The 16,661-nt window shown below is 33.8% G+C and overlaps 1 protein-coding gene across 2 annotated transcripts; it reads left to right on the forward strand.

Moving 5' to 3' along the window:
* Window positions 1-252: 252 nt before the first annotated feature.
* On the forward strand, window positions 253-16,130 carry LOC129306122 (tubulin-folding cofactor D). 2 transcript variants are annotated; one of them, XM_054946499.1, is made up of 17 exons: window positions 253-603; window positions 826-1,373; window positions 1,645-1,747; window positions 2,006-2,182; window positions 2,850-3,038; window positions 4,650-4,766; window positions 4,913-5,017; window positions 5,672-5,842; window positions 5,923-6,138; window positions 7,113-7,311; window positions 9,119-9,324; window positions 9,445-9,669; window positions 9,747-10,328; window positions 10,419-10,664; window positions 11,405-11,449; window positions 11,602-11,787; window positions 15,682-16,130. In XM_054946499.1, the coding sequence occupies exons 1-17, from the start codon at window positions 394-396 to the stop codon at window positions 15,970-15,972; spliced, it is 3,816 nt and encodes a 1,271-aa protein (XP_054802474.1). In that variant the 5' UTR covers window positions 253-393; the 3' UTR covers window positions 15,973-16,130. The 2 variants fall into 2 exon arrangements, with proteins under 2 accessions (XP_054802474.1, XP_054802475.1); XM_054946500.1 differs by having other exon boundaries at window positions 9,747-10,319.
* The last annotated feature ends 531 nt before the right edge of the window (window positions 16,131-16,661 follow it).

Consider the following 16,661-nt stretch of genomic DNA (forward strand, 5'->3'; position numbering starts at 1 on the left):
AAAGTTGAACAAACCAATGAGAACCCACCATTTTTTGCCTAGTCAAGAGAGCTCTATGAGTTTGGTAGATAAAAGTTGATTAATTACATATAAATTTTTAGGGACATGTATTGTGCACTTTGTGAGACTTCAGGGTAATTATAATTGTTGTGGGGCATTTTGGAGAGATTTTCCCTAAAGTAAAAGCAACGGCCCAACAAGACAGTATAGAGAAGACCGACGTAAATATGTTATGTTCTCCGTATAAATTTCCTGTGAAGAGAAGTTTCCACTACTCCCTCTCAAAGGGGGAAAAAATCTACAAATTTGAATCTCCGGATTCCTGTAAAGATCCCTGACTCTATTCTAGGAAACCTTCATTTCATCGACACAGGCGGGAACTGAATCAAGTTAATGGAGACCGTAGCTGAAGAAAAGACAGCGAAGAAGGAGGAGGAATTTGTGGTTATGGTGAATCAAGATGAGGATGAGCATGATTCCAAGGAGAGGGTGCTTCAGAAGTACTTCCTTCAAGAATGGAACCTAGTCAAGTCCCTTCTTGACGACATTGTTTCAAATCGCCATGTCTCCGATCCTTTTTCAGTTCACAAAATCCGATCCATTGTACTCCTAGTGCCTTTCTTTCTTTGTGCTCTTTGTTGTATTTTGATTGATTTTCTTTCGTGGTTTTTTTGTTTATAATTAACCTACGAAATGTGTAGTGGGAACCTTAAACATGTTTGTGATGACCATGAGCTTTTGGGTCTGGGATTTGTGGCCTATGCACTATTTTGTTTGTGAAGTTCATGCTTCATAATTTAAGAAAGTCTTTCTTTCTATATGCAGTTGGATAAGTATCAGGAGCAGGGTCAGCTTCTTGAACCTTACCTGGAAAGCATAGTTTCCCCACTGATGTACATTGTTCGTTCAAGAACAATTGAACTTGGTGTAGATTCAGTTGAAATTCTTGAAATAATCAAGCCAATATGCATCATTATCTATTCATTAGTCTCAGTTTGTGGATATAAGACCGTAATCAAGTTCTTCCCACATCAAGTTTCTGATCTAGAACTTGCTGTATCTCTCTTGGAGAAGTGTCATTACATGAGTTCAGCAACATCGTTGAGGCAAGAAAGCACAGGAGAGATGGAAGCTAAATGTGTGATGCTATTGTGGCTTTATATACTTGTATTAGTTCCTTTTGACATCTCCACTGTGGACACCAGTATTGCCAACAATACCAATCTCAATGATCTCGAGCTTGCCCCTCTCGTGTTGAGAATTTTAGGGTTTTGTAAGGATTACCTCTCAACTGCAGGGCCTATGCGCACAATGGCTGGACTAGTGCTCTCTAGGCTTCTAACACGTCCAGACATGACCAAGGCTTTTGTGAGGTATATATAACTTTTTCTTTACTGATAACGATATAAAGTGTCTTTCATATGTAATAGCCTAAGATTCAACGCACTTGCCATCTTGGCAAGTTCCTTGGTGTTCCACTGCTTCACAACAGAGTTACCAAGGATATTTTTATACACAGGGGAAAAGAAAAAGAACAAACTCCTGGGTTGGAAAGCAAAGACCCTTTCCCTTGCTGGTTGAATGATGATACAGAGTGAAGTATCATTTCAGTTCTGCATGAACTAATTTTTCTGATGTCTTCAGGTTCGTTGATTGGACACATGAAGTCTTGTCTTCTATAACAGAGGACCTCCTGCACCATTTCCAATTACTTGGCGCTGCTGAATCATTGGCTGCCATTTTTAAGGTTCGATTTTTATTATTTTCATTTTCAGTCTCAGATGCAAATCTGTTCTTTGTTTTCACAATAATTTTCATACAAATAGATTCTCTTTCTTTTAGGTAAGGATGTGGAAATAAGTGTCATTATATGCATCTAATCAGTAGAAAAATTGGATTCTATCTAGGATATTTAGTTTGGCTTCTATGAAAGCAGTCATTTGGAAAATTGCTCTGTTATCTTCGATTCTTCTACTTCTTATAGCATGTTTCTGTATGTATGCAGGCTGGTAGTCATAAACTCTTGCTTGATGTAATTCCTGTTGTTTGGAATGACACTTTGACACTATACAAGTCCTCAACTGCAGCACGAAGTCCTTTGCTTCGCAAGTATCTGATGAAGCTAACTCAGCGAATTGGGCTTACTGCCCTTCCTCATCGTTCGCCTTCATGGCGTTATGTGGTCAGTTCTTTTTGTTTGCAATCTTTGATGTATTCTCATATCTTATAAGCTATTTAGAATGTCAAAATTCTCTCATGCAGTTCAGAACTATATGAAGTTCTGTAACTGGAAGAAACTGGTGTTTAAAATAGGGATTATGATAGGAAACATTGGGAGAGCTTGCCCCAAAAGATAGCTCATGATGTAGGAGAGCACAAAGTCTCTAACCCCACATCAAATTGCCAATACTCCCAATGTAGAACTTAAATTTCTCACCTTGCCATGGACTCAAACAAATTCATTATTTGGAACAGGACTTTAAGAGGTTGATACTTAGATCTTAGGCTTGTCCCATGAAAAAATGAAGCTACCACAAATGAATTACCTTTCTGTCATGTTAAAAATAGTAAAACACACAAACAGACCCATTTAGCTGTTGTTTAATATTTTAATTATTAGAACGAAGTTGTATGCACTCCAGCATTTACTATTATTATACCTGTTTCAATGGTTTCAATTCCTCTGATAATTTATTTTCTCTCTCTTCCAAATTTAATTTTTGGCATTTTAAGGTAATTTATTCTTTAAGTTTGACATTCTAGTCCATTTCATACTTTTATTAGCAACTTTTTTAGAAGCTACATGTCTGGCACCATTTTTTAGTCTTGACTGTATGCCTATGATGCAGGGAAGAAGCACCTATCTAAATGTTACTTTGAATGAAACTGGTCAAATTGAACAGTACAATCATGTTGTGAATGATGACCCCTCTAACTTAACCAAAGTTATTGATGTGGCACAAGATGAAGAAGATATGGATGTTCCAGAAATTGTTGAGGAGATCATTGAGATGTTGCTGTCTGGTTTGAGGGACATGGTATGTCCAAAGGGTGAGATTCTTATTGGGAATTTTTTTTTTCCTCTTTCATACTAAAAATTTCTAAGATGGTGAAAAAGTCTGGTGATGTCTAGAATTAAGTCAGTGGTGATTTCTTTGAAAGTAAGACTCTTAGAAAATAGTTTGTATAAACCATGTAAGTCATTGGAAGTAGGATTAACTATATTAATGTTATTCTTTTATACATCATGGTTGTAAAACTTTTCAGTTGCATGTATAAATATCAATATATGAACTAGTGCCATCCATGAACATGGTTGACGTATGAAACAACTGAAAATGCATGCATCTTTGCAAATTATGTGCCGTTGATCTGCAAACAGTATGGTCCTTTGAGCTTGATGCAGATAAGGCACAAGCCCATCATAGCTTTTGCTAAAATTTCATCTATTAAAAAGAATGAGGGTTGCAAGTTCTGATATCACGTTAACAAATCAACAATGTTGAAAGGATTAAGATGCTAGAGGAATGATAGGGAGTGCTTTAGTTGCTTTCTCCAAGAGTTGCTTATTGAAGCTTGTGCTCAAGTTATCAAAATAATTCTTCATCCCTTTTTTAGCACCCTAATCTCTTAGGTTTAGCACTATGAATCATACTAGAATTCAACTGACATCTTCTTGTAGTTTGATCCTTATTTCTTGTCTTATAATTATTATGTTTTAGTTCAAGGAAATTGTTTGTTTTTAGTCGTAGATAATGTATATAATGCACTTTCTCAATTTCACAAGCCTAGTAAGCTTACTCACGAGGTTGTGTGATGGACACCCAAGTGAGGTAGGGAACCTTGTCCCATAAGTTATTGATATGAAAGCACTAATTCATTTAAGCACCCCATCTAGCATTCCATACTAGCCAATATGGGACTTAGGCATCTTAGATCTTCATCAATTGGCCCACCTTAGGAGAGCTGAGATCCCTATGGCTGTGCTTTGTGACGCTTTACTTGGTGACACTTGCTTGACTTTATCACTAGTTAGAACCCTCCAAAGGTGGCCCCTTCTAGAGTTGTTGGCCACTAGCTTTGGTTATGGTTGATGGGGATCCAAGTGAGGTGAGGAATTCTCTTTCAAAAGCTAGCTATTGTAGCAGGAGATCCACCCTACTTAATTATCTGTTAGTATTTTATACTCTGAAACTGACATCCTATACTTAGTCCCCATGTGAGCGCTTTAGTTATAGAAATAAATAGAGATCTCTTGCTTCACAGCTTCTGCATGTTGGTCGGTGGATTTAGTTTTTTAAATATTTCTGTTGGACAAGAGCAGAGAATATCCTGAATGATGAAGTTGGAGTAGTAACAAGTAATCATTTTACTTCATTGTATCTATTATTACTTCTTTTCCTCCCTTGTTGCTTGTTTATGGGAAGTTGGTAATATGAATTGTATGCAGATCTGAGCACAAAAACATTGCTGGTGGCATACTGCTGTTTACAAATAACTTCTCTTTATGTCGTATCTTTTGATGACTTTTGAAAGACAACCATAAGCTTTAATGGATTAATGGATTTGCAACTTAAGCTTTTTATACTTTCAGTGTTTTAGTGTCTAATTTTTTTTATTTTTTATCACTCGTTGCTGTTGGATTTCAGGATACTGTTGTCCGTTGGTCTGCAGCTAAAGGTATAGGCCGCATAACTTCACGTTTGACATCTTCCCTTGCTGAGGAGGTTTTATCATCTGTTTCTGAGCTGTTTTCACCTGGTGAGGTATGCATTGACAGTTAACTTTCCTTTGTATACTGTTCCTATGCTAGTTGTGGTAGTTAGATGGTTCCCATTTACTTTTAGCCCTGCATGTACTTTATATATATAGTGCTGCTGCTGCTGCTCACAAGCAATTTTTTTTGTCCAAGGGTGATGGTTCATGGCATGGAGGTTGTCTAGCTTTGGCTGAACTTGCTCGTAGAGGCCTGCTCTTGCCTGCTTGCCTTTCCAAAGTTGTTCCTTTTGTTGTGAAGGTGGTGTTTAAATTTGATATACGTATATGCTTATAATTTTATTATTTGTCAAAATATATGATCATGTTTTACATACAGGTGCAAGATTTAAAAGCTTGAATAGATAAAAAGTAAATAGCCGGTGCATATGTTACCCGAAAAAACATAACTGGTGCATTTTATTATGGGACAGGAAGAGAGGGTGAAGGTGAAAAATGGATTGAACATAGTCTCATATTCTTGATATCTTTGCCAGTATTACTATTTATATTCATACAAAACCTGATCTTGAAGATTTTTGCTCATAACTTGAGTAATCTGATTGAACATAGTCTCATATTCTTGATATCTTTGTTGGAACTAGTGGTTTTATCATTAACTAAATGGGATCTTATTAAATGGGATCTTTAAGTGAATAACTTATTTAATGAGTTGGTTGTTGATAGAGATCAATAGCGTCATGTGAGCCGTACAGCTGACTCTGCTTAATGAAATAAGGCTTCTTCTTGTTTTTGTTGTATCATTAACTAAAAAGAATCTCTAATACCTTGTTGAGAGAGGACATTGACTTTTACTAATATTATTAACATCACTAAATGCAATCTGAAGTTGAGCCCTTGGTTCAGATACCTGTGCTATTGAATGGTGGAATTAATGCACAAAGTTATTGTACAGGCCCTACATTATGATGTTCGGAGAGGTCCGCATAGTGTTGGATCTCATGTACGTGATGCTGCTGCATATGTGTGTTGGGCATTTGGACGTGCATATTATCATGAAGAAATGAGAAACATTTTAGAACATCTTGCTCCACACCTCCTAACAGTGGCATGCTATGACCGTGAGGTGCCCTTTCCATCAAATGAGTTATTTATAAATGCTAATGCATGAATTGTGGTCTAAATAGATTTGCTAATGATGCTTAGGTTAACTGCAGAAGAGCAGCAGCTGCTGCTTTTCAGGAGAATGTTGGAAGACAAGGGAATTATCCACATGGCATTGACATAGTTAATGCTGCAGATTATTTTTCACTTGCTTCGCGAGTAAACTCTTATCTTGATGTTGCTGTCTTCATTGCCAAATATGAAGGATATCTTTTCCCATTTGTGGGTGACCTACTTGATAGAAAAATCTGTCACTGGGTATGCTCAAATTTAATCTCTCCTTCTGTCCCTCTCTTTCTCTCTAGTTTTTCCGTAGCTATATCCTTTTTAAATGCTGATGGAGTATTTAATTTCACTTTCTACAAAATGAAAGTTCATCTGCTAAACATTGTGCTTACATTTTAAAATAGCCTCTACATTATTGTTTGCTTGCTAAGAAAAGCTGTACCTCAATCTAGCTTAATCATTTTGCTAAGCTGCACTTTGTAGTTGAAAGGAACTAGTGGCGTCTGGAAATTGGGATAGGAGAAACCTAAGAAACCAACCCCGGAAATGATATTCAATAGATGTGTCAGCATTATTCAAGGAATACTTAGGATTCTATATAATTAAGTTTTATCATGATTTTCTGAATAAATGAAATATCCTAATTTCCTTAGTTTTCATTATTTTGTTTCTTCTTTTCCGGAGTATCTGAGCTGGGTTTTTTTTTTTTTTTCCTTCTGTTGGGTGAACCTTCTTTGCTTTGAATATGAAAGTCATTTGTTGTTTGTGCAGGTGATGTTCGAAATTGGTGTTTGTCTAATAATGATATTGCTAATGCTAATATTTATATGCAAGTTTATTGCTAATATGATTTTATGTAGGACTTGAGTCATATGACCAGGAATTATTTCTTCCTTCTCTTACTACTAATTCTGTTTCCCCCCTTAAAGTGATTTCTTTCACTTTTAGTAGCTGAAAATGAATTATATCTTGATCTGCAATTTTTACTAGTTTATTACTTTTTTTTTTTTTTTTTTGCTAGTTTGAATTGAAAGTTGAAACAATATATCCTAAGGACCAAAGTAAGGTTTCTACTTTTTTGTTCGTACTGTTCACACAGAACCAGGAAATTTGTTGTTATTGATGTCTCCCATTGCTCAATTTTCTTGTGTGTTACCTTTTCATAATCCATTTGGAAATTATGCGCACTACTTTTATGATCATACTTTTGGGAATTATTTCTTCAGGATAAAGGATTGCGAGAACTTGCTGCAGTGGCCCTTTCATCTCTTGTGAAATATGATCCTGAGTATTTTGCAAGTGTGGCCATGGAAAAGTTAATTCCTTGCACTCTTTCATCCGATCTATGCATGCGCCATGGTGCAACATTAGCAATTGGTGAACTTGCATTAGCTCTACATAAATGCAATTATGCTCTTTCCTCAGGTCATACATTCTTCTTTAAACTTATGATCAAGATTAGATGCAAATCATATTTCTTTTATTTAAACAAAATCGAGATGGAAGTAAAACAGCCTTATATAGAAAAGTAGGGGAAAAAGTTGGGAGTTGAAGGAGAAAGTGGAGGAAGAGAGGGAGAGACGGATGAAGAAAGAGAAGAGGGATAAAGCAAGAATGAATTCAAAATGTCTGAATGCTTACAACAACTGATAACATAGGGAGACTATAAAAAGAAACTAAAATAAAAAAAAATTGGTAAAACTGATCAAATATTTCTAATTCTGGTATTTATCTTTAATCCCTAAACTACTCATCATTGATAACATATCTCCTGTTCTCTTTCTATTCTCCTTATTTTCTTCAAGTTTCAAAAACTCAATTTCAAGTTTTGAAGTGTGGAAACAGTTGAATAATCCATCTTGGAGCATTAGGTATGGCGACCTAATGGCAATAATGATTGCTCTAAAATGATAGCCAATATAGCTTCGGGCTCTCTAATACATCCAAATGTGGATGGAAATGTGAGTTAGGGATCTGGTATTGCATTTTGCAATGAGATTCCAGTGATAGCAGCATCTCAAGGTACCTAGACTCTGATAACAAAAAGATGCTGAACTGCATAGAAAAAAGTCAGGAGAGCAAGGAGAAAAGAGTGAGGAACACACACGCGCGCGCGCACACAGAGTGATGAAGGAAGAGAGAACAAAAACCGACAGTCAATTCCATAGGTCTGAAAGCTTGCTACTACTGGTAGGGCTGTTAAAAGGAACCCATAATGAGAACCTAGAATAAAGAAAATAAAGAAAATTAAATAAATAATTTAGATTTCTTATGTTGATCTTTAATCCCTAATTTGTATGCAACTGGAAAATTTTGCCTGTGATGCATGAAAATCACTAACATTTGAGATGATGTGTAATCAAACAAGATGGTGAAGTAAAATGTGGGGGGGAGAGCGCAGTGTGATGTCTAAGAGTGAAGAAAAAGAGAAGGAAGGTTTGAAAACACCCCCCTTGGGGAAAGCGTTCAAGAGGCTTGGGCTCTCTCTTCATACAAAACCAAGTACTTTCTCATCCCTCAATGAACCTTCTCTTCCCAATATATATATATATATATATCCAACCATAGCCCTTTTCTCTCTTTAGCATGCGCCTCATGACATCTCAACACATGTAGGTGGTAATTAAAATCCCCCCTTTCTCCCCCTCAGAGACCTCACCAACTATTTTGTGTGTTTTAATGTGAAACCAAACACTACATTTATTTGCCCTAGGTCCATCATTTGTTGAGTACCCAAGTGGGATAGGGATCCTTCCTCAAAAGCTAACTGTGGGGGTGGGAAAACCAGTCTACTTGAATATCCCTTCGAGCATCCCATACTACGTTAGTCTCCATCAAAGATTCCCAAAAAGAGAAATATAAAATGAAAATTAATAATTAATAAAATAAGTAGCAGAAGAATTTGATTGCAGTTTGTTCATTTCAACATTAAATAACAAAAATAGAAGTCTTGGACTAAGTAGATTCTTACACATAAATGTAATTACAAAATGATAATCTATAAATCTCAGTTAATGATGGCTTCCCTAAAGGTGGTCATGGTAAACTCATCCTGGAGTTTCGGTGCATCTGTTATGCTCTCTATTGAGGAATCCTTGTAACGTTCATATATTCACTCCATTTTCATAATTTCCTTATCCGTTATCCTAGAATTTCCATTTTCTGCTCGGTAATTAATTTCAAAACATTTAGGATGTTGGAAGACCTTAATGCTTTAAACTTTTCATGACAGATAAGCAGAAAACCCTTGCTGGTGTAGTTCCATCTATTGAGAAAGCAAGACATTATCGCGGAAAAGGAGGAGAGATAATGCGGGCAGCTGTTTCACGTTTCATCGAATGCATCTCCATATTTAACATAAGATTATCAGAAAAGATAAAAAGAAGCTTGCTTGACACTTTGAATGAGAATTTGAAACATCCTAATTCTCAGATACAGGTTTCACTTTTTTAAAACAAGAATTCTGTATATCCATTAATTTCTTTCTTTATTTCATTGCCATATGGCATTTAACTTGTTTATTATCATTCTGAATCAAAATTGTTTTTTGATGTACAGAATGCTGCTGTTAATGCCCTGAAATACTTTGTCCAAGCATATCTGCTTGATGTGGATGAGAAAGTTATGGGTGATGTTATATCAAAGTACCTCAATATGTTAAATGATCCAAATGTTGCTGCAAGGAGAGGATCCGCACTGGCAATAGGTGTTTTGCCATTCAAATTTTTATCCAGTAGGTGGAGAAATGTGCTTTTGAAACTCTGTGGCTGTTGCACGATTGAGGTGCATTTTTATTGCTACTGTTGTTATATGCTATATTGTTATTTTAGATGACTGTCAACATGGTTTTTTTAATTCAGGAAAAACCTGAAGATAGAGATGCTGAAGCACGTGTAAATGCTGTTAAAGGGCTTGTAGCTGTATGTGAAATATTAATTAATGGAAGAACAGATTCTGTTACCTCTCACATGGAGGAGGACTTCTCCTTGTTTCTTTTGATAAAAAATGAAGTTATGATGGCTTTGTTTAGAGCTCTAGATGACTATTCTGTCGATAACAGAGGTGATGTGGGCTCTTGGGTTCGTGAGGCTGCATTAGATGGACTAGAGAAATGTACATACATGCTCTGTAAGAGAGACTTGGCTTGTTTGAGTGGAAGATCAGAAAATAATTCTACTGGATCTGTAAAGCAGCAGTTTACTAATGACATTGTTAAGGACAATGAAGATTTTCCATTGTTTGATGAAAACCTTGCTACCTGTTTGATTGGAGGAATTGGTAAACAAGCTGTGGAAAAGATGGATAAGCTAAGAGAAGCAGCTGCAAACGTTCTTTACAGAATTTTATACAACCAGTTGGTTTATATTCCTCACATTCCTTTCAGGGATAAGCTTGAAGAAATTGTTCCTAGGGAAGCAGATGCAAAATGGACGGTTAGTGTGGTGAGATTGTTTTATCAATTCATGAGACTGGTGGAATATTTTTATTTTTTTATTTTTTTGGTCCATTGAAAGATGATTGTTTCCTTGCAGGCCCCCACCTACTCATATCCACGCTTTGTACAGTTACTTCAATTCAGTTGTTATAGTAGACATGTGCTATCAGGTTTAGTTGTATCAATAGGTGGGTTGCAGGATTCCTTGAAGAGGGTGTCACTCTCCGCACTGTTAGATTATCTAGAAGGGTCAATAACCAGGCAGTACATGCTTTCTGGTGACATTCTGTGGGTTCTTCAGCAATACACGAAATGTGACAGGGTCATAATACCCACTCTGAAGGTAATTAGCTTTCATCGTGTTTTAATTTTTTCTCTAGCTTTCAATTGCACACTTAAAAACACAGACAATTATTACTAAGCTGTTGGCCTAGAGTAAGCTTTTTGGGATGTAATTTTAGTCAGACCTTTGTTAAACTAATAGAGTCAGAGATCTAACTTATGACTTCAAAAAAAAAAAAAAAGAACTTCTGACTTCTAATCTAGATTCTTTTACATGCATTCATACAACACATCATCAAGTCTGATAAGAATAAGGGCAGTGAGAATCCTTGGTTTTTAAACCCAATGGTGCACGTGAGTTACCAATGGAAAGAGATTAACATGACTTGGTATGTAAGAATACCTGCAAGAACAGGGTAATTGACTGTGTCACTTAAACACTAAACTAGACTGAGCCACTGGGAGAACTCCATGTTCGTTGCTCAAAAAATGTGTCCAAGGAGACAACCTATATAATTTCAGTTTCACCCCAACCCATTTTTATATCAATCCTAAAAACTAAATCCTAGGCTTGTGCGTTGCATGGAGTACAATCGTGGCTTTGTGAATAATGCAACTTCCAGTAACTTGTGTACATATTGACAAGCATGAATGAAAAGTTTAGCTTACCTTCTTCTGTTTATTTATTATCTAGTGAGTGTCTGCTGTGTTCTTATTCATTTCATGTGTGCGTGCATTGATGTGTTTGCTTTGAGCCCTCACTGTAGAGTCTTGATGTATTGATAATTTTCTGTATTTCAGACCATTGAGATCCTTTTCAGCAAAAAGATATTCTTTAATTTGGAGGTTAGTTTGGCTTTACTGTTTCCAATCTTTCTTGCTTGCTGGAGCTATAAAATTCTTTATCCATCTTGTCTCTACGGTTTGCCCTTGATGATTAAGTAATCCTTCCCATCTGCATGGTGAGATTTCATTCAAGTGTATAATTTCATTTCCAGGCTCACACGACAACTTTTTGTTCTGGCGTTTTGGATTCCTTAGCGGTTGAATTGAAGGGATCAAAGGACTTCTCTAAGTTATATGCTGGTATTGCATTACTTGGTTATGTAGCTTCAGTGCCAGACCCAATCAATACTCGGGCTTTTTCTCATCTTCTTACCTTTCTTGGTCATCGGTTTCCTAAGGTAATTTTCAAAAAAAAATTCATCAGCATGGCCCTTTTATGTGTCTTTGGTTTAAGGTTAGATGAGATGGTAAAAGGATAAGTTACCTCTAAAACTGTCATTCAAGACACCAATGATATGGCTTGGAACCTTAGCAAGCAAATATTAAACCCATAGAATCTGGAAAAAAATTACATTTTTCTTTTAAATTAGAAGGTTTGATAACAAATTTTGTATACTTATTTTTATAATGTGATAAAAATTCTCTTTGGACTTTGAAAATTTTAGTTAAGAATTTTCTTTTGGGTATAGTATAATTTTCCTGAAGAATTACATCCTTATAGGGACCAAATAGGATTACTAATTTAGAAGTGGAATTTAGGATTTAGGGTTTAGGGATTAGGGTGTGTGAAGTTCTAACCCATTTCTCTTAGGTCTCGTTTGGTATGATGAAGAAATTTTTAATGGAACCGGAATCGAAATCGGAATAGAATTGAGTTTTAAAAGTGTGTTTGGTATGAAGATGGAATTATAATATAATTTTAATTAATATATGTACTTAAAATAAAAAAGACTAAATTGCCCTTTTTCTCAAAATTAAAAAGACCTATCTTGTCATAAATGGACAAAAAAGATGAGGGTAGTGGGGTCCACAAAACGAATTCAAGGGAATTGAAGCAATTCCATGGTCAATATGATGGAATTGGATTCTAGCCTTTTTGGTGGAATTATGATTCCTAAGAATTGTAACTCTTACATACCAAACGTGTTTAAATTAGGATTCCATCTCTAATACCAATTTCATGTTGCTAATTCAATGATACTAAACATGGCCTTAAACTAAAACTCTTTTGCTTGTCTGTGGAAAGATAGAGGAGAAAGAAATTTTCCTTTGTAATGTTTCTTACTGCCATTGTTTCATAGTTTTATTATTTTTCATGTTTAACTCTTTTTTTAAATCATATTTTTATTCCATGTGGCTCTTAAAAAGTGAACCCGCATAGTTTTACTCTTGGATAACTACTGTTTGTATTGTACTTCTAAGTTGCACAGATACTGACACGCATATTGGATATGATACGTATCCGACCCATTGATAATTTAATTTTTTAAAATATAAGATACAACACGTTTCCAATACGTGTATGTATATTTATAAAAAATATTAAAAATATACTTTTAATTTAGAAAATATTTAAATTAGCATACATATATAGTCCTTTATAATAATATCAAGTAAAATATAATCATTAATTGTAGTTTTACTTTATCTATACATAATTGCCTACCACCAAATCCTTGCTAATAGATATAGTATCAATATTTTCTTCTCAACCATCATAAAATTTCATTTTTCACTTTTTATAATTAAGAACAATGTAATATTTACTTCCAAAATTATTATTTTTTGAGGAAAATCTAATTTTTGACTTTAAAAGAAAATAAAAAAAATGATATTAGTAATAAAAAATTTAATATTGCAAGTTTTAATAAATTTAATTTTTTAAAAAAAATTTGTTTTTCAAGTATCGATTAGTAATTTAGAAGTATCCGATATGTATTAAAATTTAAATTTTTTTAAAATTAAAAAATATTATTTTGATACGTTATGGATATGTATCAAAGAAGTATTGATATCAGAGATAATATCAATATGGATACGTGAGGCAATGTAAAGTATTGGTATTTCATAGTTGTACTTTGTTATATACTAATATTAATATTAACTAGCATATGCCCGTGCGTAGCATGGGTGATAAATTAATTAACAAAATATTTATAAAATAATATTAGTTAATTAGAATAATATATATATATATATATATATATTTGTACGTGTGTATCCTGTATATATATAGGTAGTTAGATATGGATATGGTAGAATACTCTAAATAACCAACTTCATCTAAAAAAGGATTATGGAGTTAAGTTATTAGATCATGAGGTATGAAGTTACCAAAATGAAGAAATAAAGATAAATTATATTCATCAATTACAAATAATTTTGTAAATCCTATACAACTTCACATACAAGTTAAACCATGGAAGATGATAAGATATTCATGTGCTAAACAATGAAAATGACCATCTAAAATTTTCTGTAATCACTTGAAATAATGTTAGGAGATGAAAAAGAACACTTCAAAATTGTGAGAATTAAATCAAGACAATGTGCAAGAGAATATGTAGTACCTAAAAATTAAGTTAAATTCATATCTAAATTTACCTTTCTTGCTTGAGACAACTTCCCTATGTAATATGAAGTATCGTTGTCATGTAATGCTAGGGGCAATAGTATTTTAATTTCTAAAAGAAGACACAAAAAGTCTAAAGTAAAAATTAATAACAGGATCTTATTCTCAGACACATTTTGTGATTCTAATATTGAAGATAAACAAATAATATTAGCGAGATGGATCAAATGTCAAGACTATCCATCATTAGTTTTGAAAGTAGAGATTTTGAATCACATGCTCTTATTTTGTCTTTTTGCCATCGAATATCTAGGTTGAAAAACATTATAAATTATACGTTATAGCATAAAGAGAGAGAGAAATGACATTTGGACAAGGCTTGGAATTTATAGTGAGCAATTGGAATTTAAAATAACAATGACAATATAAGAAAAGAAACTCAAACCTAAATATTCAAATGATAACACAAAACCCTCTTTGAAAAAACTAAGTCCTCGACATTTGAGAGGTTTGAACATATGCATTAGTTTCTAATTACAATCGAGATCAAAATATTTAGAGTGACAGATTTTTGAATCATAAATTAGGTTCCTTCTAGTAAGTTATCTGTTGAAAATGACCCACTAATAGAATATTACCTCTTGTTCTATGATTTGTTCATTGTTTTTTCCCTTTTGGATTCTCAATAAACATGGACTTCCTTCCCAAACATGCATTGATAGAAAAGTAGACAAATGCTTGCAACTGGCCATCACCTTTGTTCATGGATTTTTGCGTTTAGAGGTATAAATGGCGGTTATTCACTTAACTCCTTAACAAGGAGGAGTTACAAAGGCACAAATTAGACCAACATCTTTACGTTCTGCTTAAAAAACATGTATAAAATAAAACAAAGATAGTTGAGAAGTGGGGAGGTTATTATGCTTGAAATTCTTTATGAGGATATGTGGGTGGAACCCCACGTTTCATAATTAAATTATAATTAAGAATTAAAATTAATTTCCTAAATGGGATTAAGGTGTGGGGGAGGCTTTTGTGTTTAAATTTTTTTGAGATTTTTAAAATTTAAATTTAAATTGTGAATTAATTGAAAAGTTATGTTAATGAATAAGATCACAGAAATGGTGAGAATCTTTATTTTTTTGGAAAAAATAGTGAGAATGTTTAGGGATAAGGGATCATGGTAGCTTCCATATTATAAATTTGAAAACTAAATGATCAATATATGTAAATTATAAATAACATATTCAAATTAAATGTTTAAATTATAATTAAGAATTTAAGTTAATTTTACAAATAGGATATGGAGTGAGGAAGTTATAATACTAAAATTTTTTCAAAGGTTTTTAAAATTAACATTAAAACTGTGAGTTAGTCGATAAGTTATGGTTGAAAATTAATATCATGGGAGAGAATATTTTGGGATAAGAAAAAGCAGATTTTGTTAATCTTAGAGATGTTGATAATTTTTTTTAAAAAAATATTTTTTGAAATTAATAATGATGTGGGTAGCCTAAAATTGCATTATTTTGAAAAATGCTTACGTGTCAAGCTTGGAGATGTACTTGTTATTCTTCTATTATATATATATATATATATATATATTACTATCTTTTCTACTTAAAAAAAAGATGAAAAAAAGTTGTTGGAGATTTGTCTAGAGTAAAAGCAAGGTAGGGTAGATGGATCCTTGTTCACCATTTATTTTTGTTGGAGGCAGATTCGGAAAGCTTCAGCGGAACAAGTATACCTTGTCCTCCTGCAAAATGAGAGTCTTGTTGGGGAAGATAAGATCGAGAAAGCACTTGAAGTTGTTTCGGATACTTGCTGGGATGGTGACATGGATACAGCAAAACATAAAAGATTAGAATTGTGTGATTTATTAGGTTTGGAGGTGGAGCCGAGTGGCGATGGAGCATCGAGTAAAAGTAGCAGCAGCAGCAGCAAGAAGCGTGTAGATTTGGATGAAAATGCTTCGTATTCTTCCTTAGTTGAGTCATCTGGCTTCTGATTTTTGCGATATATATACTGTGTCTGATTTTGCGGTTACATCCTTTCCTACTAGATTTTGATATGATTCACTGTTCAGAATTTGCAGTTGCCAAATGCTAGCGATTTTATTTGTTGTAAACCAGTCATAGTGTTCAAGAGTGCTATACTTTTATTGGATCTTAGGTACAATTTTAGAGGTTGCTTTTTATGCAGCATAGAAGAAATGGGGAAAAAAGATTCAGAATAGAAATGGATTCTTTGAACAAAATGGCATAGTAGATATCACACTGGGATAGGAAGGGAACTTTCTAACCAAACTTATCTCAAATTACTCAAAAAAAAAAAAAGGCATTAAAGGAAAGGAAAGTATTTCAGTTGACAATTTTTGATCCCTTATATTATGAATGTCAAGGTACTGAAAACTTTCAACAAAGAGTTAGACCAAAATTGTAAGTTTGTCAAAAGTTATATCATCATAAATCAATGTCTATTTAGATAAATTGTAAATTTAAAATTGTATTTCACTATATATTATCCATACTTTCAATTTACAAAGCAAACTTTTAGAAAAATATATTCAAATAAAAATTTTGTTATAACAATTAATTTTTACTAAATTTTTTTAAATAAATTTTTGACAAATTAACTATAGATTGGTGTAAAACCAAATACACACCAAACGATTCATTGTCGGTTGCACAGCCAGAA

This window comes from Prosopis cineraria, unplaced genomic scaffold, assembly GCF_029017545.1.
Source record: "Prosopis cineraria cultivar Desert tree isolate PC_DT_omini unplaced genomic scaffold, ASM2901754v1 PC3, whole genome shotgun sequence".
Lineage (NCBI taxonomy): Eukaryota > Viridiplantae > Streptophyta > Magnoliopsida > Fabales > Fabaceae > Prosopis > Prosopis cineraria.